General features: G+C 44.1%; 1 protein-coding gene across 1 annotated transcript; it reads left to right on the plus strand.

The window, feature by feature from the left end:
* Window positions 1–1483: 1483 nt before the first annotated feature.
* On the plus strand, window positions 1484–2446 carry LOC138580004 (olfactory receptor 5AN6-like). Its single transcript, XM_069650234.1, has one exon. The coding sequence runs from the start codon at window positions 1484–1486 to the stop codon at window positions 2444–2446; it is 963 nt and encodes a 320-aa protein (XP_069506335.1).
* The last annotated feature ends 5547 nt before the right edge of the window (window positions 2447–7993 follow it).

Genomic DNA, 7993 nt, shown 5'->3' on the forward strand with positions numbered 1-7993 from the left:
AGAGAGAAGAAAGTGGTTGGTCAAAGTGAGAGGAGTGGTGAGAGGGTTTGAGAGGGGGTGTCAGAGGAGATGAGAACATCCAGAGTCTGCCCGGCGGAGTGCGTCAGGCCAGAGGGTACAATAGAAGAGAGAGGGAGTCGCAGAGATTGCAAAAGAGCCCTGAGGAGGGGTTCGAAGCATCCCAACGAATGTTGAGGTCTCCAAGGAGGATAAGTTGAGAGGTAGAGGCAGGGAGAGATGAGGGAGGTCGGCCCACTAAGAGAGGAAGAGGGCAAGGTGTCCTGTAAAGAGGGGCCAAAGACTGGGTGGAGGAGGAAGGAGATGGCAGAGTAGATAGAAAAGATGAGGATGGTGCCAGAGAGGTGCCAGAGGAAGAAGGGGGCAGAGTACCCAGAGAAGATGAGGAGGGTGCCAGAGAGGTGGTGGAAGAGGGAGGTGGCGGAGGAGCCAGAGGGGTGTAGGTAGGAGTAGCAGAAGGAAGGAAGTTAATAAGATGCAGGAAACACCTATCGAAAAAGAGGAGCTAGGGCTGAGGGCCCTGGTCCAAGTCAGTCGAAGGGGGTTCAGTTGGACCCCTCACCGAGTTCCACAAAATAATGGGAGAAGAGGAAAAGGGGGAGAGAACAGAGACCATATGGGGGGTTCCATTGGCCTGGAGAGGGAACGACGAAGAGGATGTCGGTAAGGCTCTGTCTGGAGGAAGCACTGGTGTATCTATCAGCGATAGGGAGGCCTGGATGTCCCTTTTGAACCTCTTCCTACCAAACTTAGTGAGAGGTATAGGATAGGAGATAGAGTAGCAGTTAGAGAAGATGGGAGAAACAGCAAGTACCATAGAGGATGCAAAGGAGGTAGGAGAGAGGAGATGGGCCTGAGGGAAGAGAGAGAGAGAGATGAACAGCCCTCTGGCACACAACTCGATATGTGCAGTGGAGGGGCAGGGTCACAACAAAGGAAGACACAGGGGGAGAACAAGTAACACACAACAGTGAACGGCAAGATGTGGGGGGGATCTAGGGTTGGAGGGAGCCTAAAGAGACGCATTAACAGGGCCAGTTACCAGAATGCAAAACACCAGATTCAACTTTCCTAGAAGGGGTGGGGAGGCTTAGTTTTTAAACACAGTTTAATGCACTTGCTTTTGTTTGATGGGGTATCATTTAAGTGTGTTTCAAAATCTTTTTTTCTTCAGAAAGGTGCACACATCTCGGATACTGAACAACATATGAACATTTGATCTGCAGCCCAAGAGTCAAGTCACAAGAATAAACCTCGTATTGGCTGCTGACAGCTTCTGTGTTTGAAACCATCTTCTAGAGAATGTGGTGATCTTTCTATGATGGAGCCATGGGGTTGTGTAGCATGAAACGCTTTGGGATTCAATTGTACATTGTTTCCATGTTTCTGCCAAGTGCTGCATTTTCACTCATGTAGTATCTCGCTTTTCATTCATGGTGATTTTATTTTGTTTACAGTGGAAGTCATGAAAGCCTGGGTCACTGGCAATCATACCTCATTGACAAGCTTCATACTCCTGGGATTCTCTGACCTCCCTATGCACATTCAGTGGTCTCTCAACTGGATTCTGCTATGTGCTTACTTGGGAACCATCACTGGAAACATGCTCATCATGATCCTAGTTACTCTGGACTCTTGTCTGCAGAACCCAATGTACTTTTTCCTCAGAAATCTGTCCTTCGTTGAAGTGTGTTTCATCTCTATTACCATCCCTAGGGCACTTGTTAGCTTCATCTTTAGAATGTCAATGATTTCCTTTGTAGGTTGTGCTGTCCAGACATTTCTGTTTTCCTCGTTGGGAGTCTCTGAGTGCTTGTTTCTAGGAATAATGGCTTATGATCGTTATCTCGCGATCTGTTATCCTTTACGTTACATTGCTATTATGACACCGCGGGTGTGCGTTACCCTGGTAACTGCGTCCTGGTTGTGGGGGATCATGCTCTCTCTTGGGCAGACCATCTTCGTCTTCAGCTGGCCATATTGTGGACCTAACATTATCAACCACTTCTTTTGTGATATGCCAGCCGTTCTGAGCTTAGCGTGTGCTGACACATTCTCTAACCATATATCTATATTTGTTGCCTATGTCGTTGGCGGGCTCTTCCCTTTGCTGTTGATCATGTTCTCGTACATTCACATCATTTCCGCCATCCTGAAAATGAATTCTGTGGTGGGAAGGAAGAAGGTCTTCTCTACCTGCAGCTCACACCTCCTTTCTGTTAGTATCTTCTATGGCTCTACCATGTTCATGCATCTACGGGTCCATTCAGATCATTCGCAGGGACAAGACAAGATGTATTCCCTCCTGTACAGTGTGGTAGCCCCCTTGCTTAACCCTGTGATATATACTCTGAGAAACAAGGAGATAAAAGGGGCCTTTGGGAGAGTCATTTGTAAAAAACTATTTTTACCTGAACCGAATAGTTAGGTTTTTCACCCTTGTGAGAACTGCAATCAAATTAATGTGATTGAATACATTTTTAATTTGAAATGCTCATCCATATTTCATAAAACGCATACCCACCATACTGATAGATATTTTAGACAATGAAATATGTAATCCGGATTGGAGATCTTCAGAAACAATAGGACATAAAATAGCATATCATTTGGGTGGATCAAGCAAGAAAAATTGTTCCTTGTAACAGAAATGAATAAAGACTTTAGGGCTTTGCTCACAAGCACAGCCGCTAATTTCTCAGCACCTCTTTGACATTTTGAGTATTTCTTCACTTTCACAACATGAAAAATAGAAATAAAAATTAAGCTGCACAAATTACAAGAAATAGTTTGTAAATGATTGGGGATGATGACATCAAGTTTGTACCTGAATTACAAACGACATGGATCTGGATATCACTATGCTTGAAGTACAATTCAGTTTGGCAATGTGGTATGCCCCACCTTTAAGTAGTGTTGAATCTGGTAGGAGTGGAGGAGCAAATCATCAATGTGCTATGGTGATGTCATGCAGCATATGTAGAGCTAGAAATTGGGGCGCACTCAATCTTTCAGAATCTTTAAATGTAGCTGTGAATGTTGGTACATTTTCTTTTGGATGTCAGTTGCAATTTTCTAATAAAGTGCTCAAAAGAGATTAATAAGCGTAGTATCGGGCAAGGGTGCTTTAAGGGAGTATTGCGCTACATGGGCTGCTGCTAATTAATAATTGTCATTTTTGATGGAAGGCGCATAATAAATATTAATAATATATTGTTTATATAGAGCTTTATGCCACATACCTGACATTTCTAAGGGATTTAATAAACAGCTGCCCCCCCTCATTTACCTCCCTTTGCCCAAACATTTGTTTAGGTCGGGAGGATAGCTCAGGGGCAACGCGCTCGCCTTGGAAGCAAGACGACACAGAACAACACTGGTTCGATCCCCGGCTCCGCGTTAACTAATTACAATTGCATGGCAACATATGGATCCCATGTACAAAAGGTGCAAGGTGACACCCGAGGTAGTATTAAGCACTCTGCATGGAGTGGACATCTCCATTAAAAGTCACCAAAACCCCGAATTTAAGGGGGCTGTAAGAAGTGACAAAAAGTGGCAAAACCATAGCGGACCTATCAATGAAGATGTTACAATGAAGACACGCCATTGTGACTATTATTATTTCACCCAAAAGCCACACATGTCATTGATTATCAAGCAGTTTCCAATCTGTGTAATTTGATATGTGAAGGGATTACGTCAAACCGTTCGAGAGTGTACAGGTACTTGGAGGAACTATCTCCGTCAAAGCACAGAAATCCTCGTCAACGAGTATATGACGGCAAGTGCTGCTGCCTGAGTGTACATAATCGCACATGTAGTTATGCCGACCAGACGTCCCGGTTTTGCTGGGACTGTCCCGGAATTTGGTGGTCTGTGCGGCTTTCTCAAGATTATGTTTCCAGTGGGCACTGCAGTGGTCCTGGATTTTGGTAGTAGGTCGTCATAGGTGGCAGGCAGGAATACACAATCTCGCACAGAGGAAATGCTGCTTTGCACAATTTAAGATAGTGTTAGTGTGTGATAAATCAATTATATTATGTGCTGATTTCAACAGTAACACTTCAGCCCCCTTCTCCTCCAACCGCTACTGAAGTGTAGCGTTTAGAGAGCCACTTTCAACAGTTAGTCCTACTTTTATGTTAGTTGCCCTGTCTCGGTTTTTTTTCTTCTCACTTTTGACATCTGGTCACCCTACATATAGTACTGTTAGATAAGACTGGTATGTTATTCATTTCAATTGCTCGAAGACATCAAAAGAAAAGCAACATGCTTTTAAAATGAAAAAAGCCAATTCCATAAAGCATTGGCAGAGGCGAGAGTCAAACCCACCAGCTCCGCCCGAGTCTTGATACCGGAGGTGAACACTTTCGCTGCTTTCTACCAAGAAGATGTACCCACTAGAAGAATTGAAGAGCAGCATTTCGTCCCATAGGTCACTATGCACTCTGCTACAAAATGGCACCCAAATTGCACTTCATCGCAGCATACAAGGTTCCTTGCCGCCATGAGCTCGCTTGTTTCTTTTTCCATTGACACTGTTACTAAAACAAAAAATCGAAGCATTGGCAAAGCCAGGGGTGTTGCTAGGTTTGGAAAAGATCCTGGGCTATGCTCATTTTGGGACTGTCGGGACTGGGGGCTAGCTGGCCGTTTTGGTTGTAACCCTTGAACTTCTATCCGGGGCTGCAACCAAAAGACCCGGGGTTATAGCCCTCTTAGGCCCCCCTAGCAACGCCTCTGGGCAAAGCTAGTTTTTGCTTTTGTGTCGGGTACTGAAACCTGCCACTCTCCTGATGTTTTGGTGTACAGTATCCTGATCCCTTGCCATTACCGGATAGGTGCTATTTCCCCCTATTCAAACTGACGTTTTAAAAGCTTTGCTAATGTTAGAACAGACTTTTTAAAATCCCTGTCAAGCGTCATCGCTTAAGGTACCTCACTTTCATTTTTTTAGTTTCCGCATTACAATATTGCGCGTGGGATGCACTGGTGTGAGGGCACACTGGTGATATGAAGATGTTAACATATCATAATACATGCAGACTGTAAAGCAAGAGCGGCCCCCCGGAGATTTCAGTACAAATTGATTCAATTTCAGTTATTCCATCGTGTGTTTTAATACCCTGGTCTAAAATGGGTTCATATTTTGAAAATGATTGACATGTCATTGGTACAAGACAACAACCAGGGATTTGAATAAATGTAATCATTGTACTGACTTGTGTATATGGATGGAATCTTTGGATAATCTTGTGGGGATCTATCATCTAAGTAAGATGGATAACTTTAGTCAATCTGACCTTCCACTCCCTTTACCGACACAACCACACCCAGGTCAAAAGGATAATAGCTGCGAAACCAATCCCCAATTTGATAAAGTGTCTTTGTTCCCACAATCTAAACAGGGGACTGCGGTTTTCTTGGACCCCGGAAATTAATTCCCATCCAATGGTAATGCCCCCTGACCCTCGGCCGGTAGTAAGGGGGCACCTGCCGAGTCCTAATACCTCACCATCAGTAAAAGTAAGGAACTCTAAACCAGGGTTTATGGGCCTATGTCAACAGATGAAAGCTTGCACTATTCCAATCTTGCTCAGGAACCTGCGAGTAAGGAAGCCATTGATGCCAATGATTAGGGACGCGACTATAAGAGATGTTATTATGGACCAGCAGAATGTCATCGTAACTAATACTGAGAAACCACGTGGGAGAGAATCTAGAAAAAGCCTTAAGGAATAACCGTTGTGGCTTGGTTTCGCCAAAGAGCTGGACCTGGTGTGGTCAGAGGTTCTGACTTGAAGATTGTACGAAGGCTAGAGATCAATGGTTGGTGCTCCCAGGAACACAGGGAGGGCATTTTGGTTGGATGTGGGGCCAGTCATTTGCCATCTTTCCTTAGCATCTGTAAATATATGCCCATGAGCTCTTCAAATCCGATTCTTATAGATTGTACGTTGATTTTGGGTTATCTTGTGTTGTCTTTGTTGTACGATTTATTTGTATGCTTTTTACTGTTGTTCTTATGGTAGCGCTCTCAGCCCTGCAGGCTTTCGGCGCTTTATAAATACATAATTTAAAAAGTGTTTCAATGCTTTTTAAGATGTTTTGTCTAGAGGATTCAAAGGATTTAAAATACAGTTTCAGCCGTTAACATCCATTCATTCATACTCAAGAACAGACATCTTGTATCTGTTCACTCCGTCCAGCTCATTAAGGTGGATGTTAAAGTTCTGTATATAGGTTGTTGCTGCTATTGCTCAGGGTTCTATAGAGAGTGTCTTATGCAATTCCTTCAGAATGCAATGGTGCAGATGGTGTGATGATGTGTGGCTCCTGCAGGCTGATGTCCCAGTGGACTTAATTAAAGTGCATCACCCCAGAGCAGAACACATTATTGCAAGCTATCGAAGAAAGAGAGTGTGTGCAAGGGAGAGACATAAAGCAACACAAGAGTGAGAGAGAGAGAGAGAGAGAGAGAGAGAGAGAGAGAGAGAGAGAGAGATGAATGGTATGAATCCCAGTAACATAACAGAACAAATGCGGATAACACATTGCAGTACATAACAGAGGAAAGAGAGAGAGATATTTGAAGCATAGACCCTGTAACATAATATGGCTTAAGGACTGCAGAATGCACCACCTGCAATGTGAGTGCAATGTGCTGACAATTGCAATTTTCATTAAGTTGATGGGCCAGGTTTTTTTTTTTAAGTAACATTAAATTATAATATCTTGGCAGAGTATCCTATGGCTGCATGTATTGCAGTAAGTTACAGAAGCAAGGGAGTTAGAGATTGAAACAGAGAGGGGAGAAGAGACTGACAGAGAGAGAGAAGGACAGGCAAAGATTGAGACAGAGATAAAGATGAGAGAAAGAGAGGAAAAGAGCTACAGAAAAGCAAGAGAGTCAGAGGAAGGGAGAGAGAGATGTGTGGTTTGACACTCAGTAACATTACATAGCATAGCACCTGGAGAGAGAGAGAGAGAGAGAGAGAGAGAGAGAGAGAGAGAGAGAGAGAGAGAGAGAGAGAGAGAGCAAAGACTGCACTGTAAAGCACTAAGATATAGAGAGGGAGAGAGACAGACTTTGTTTTTGGCATTTGCATCAGTGAGCTGCATAAATACCATGTACATAACATAACTTAATGAATGCATGATATACAGTAGGCAGAACCGATTGCACTATGTTAAAGGGGAAAGGAAGAAAGTATACTAGCTGGACAATAGAGTACATGTCTTGCTCAGCTAAATCCCCAGCACCTTGTTCTTATGTGCCATCTTTGCTGTTGTGCCAGATTACTTTTTGGGCCTCTTTGGCATCAGGTCCGAGTTGCCCTTTGGGGCTGGAGTGGTCTTCTGGGTTTTGGTTGGTTCTAGCTCTGGCTGATTAAAGATTCTATGGCAGGGCCTGGATCTTGCAGAGCTTGTTTCCTTCCATGGGGGGTGGGTAACCCAATTCTGAGAGCAATCGCGGAGCATCCGAACATTGTCTGTTTTTTTTCAGCACACATCGGCGTGGGCATTATCCAGGCTACAGAGACATTAGTAAACTGACGGCAGTGTACCCTGCGCCACAAATGACCTCAAAATCATACCAACTCCCAAAGAGAATTCAATATTTTTTCTTATGAATTTTAAGGGGAGCCAGCTAAGGGCCATCCCCCTCTTGCTCATCTTCCCTGAGTTTTCTTCCACCTGAGCCCATGCTTCTGTAATCCCCAAGATGGTCGCTCGAGATATGGGACCCCTATTCTCTAGAATTGCGTTGGCTAGGTGTGGGGACCTAAAGGCAACTACTGTATCCAAATTACTCCCTCCATGGCCCTCTATTTGTAAACTGACCCAGTGTCCGACAATAAGAATAATAGCAGGAACTGATGCTTCCCAACCCCCCAGGTTTCACTTGATTGTATCTCTCTCTCTTTCCCCCTCACTTTAGTAATCCTTAGCATGATGTTCTGTCTTCCTT

The sequence above is a fragment of the Ambystoma mexicanum genome, chromosome 3p (genome assembly GCF_040938575.1).
Source record: "Ambystoma mexicanum isolate Mex_15411 chromosome 3p, UKY_AmexF1_1, whole genome shotgun sequence".
NCBI classification, from domain to species: domain Eukaryota; kingdom Metazoa; phylum Chordata; class Amphibia; order Caudata; family Ambystomatidae; genus Ambystoma; species Ambystoma mexicanum.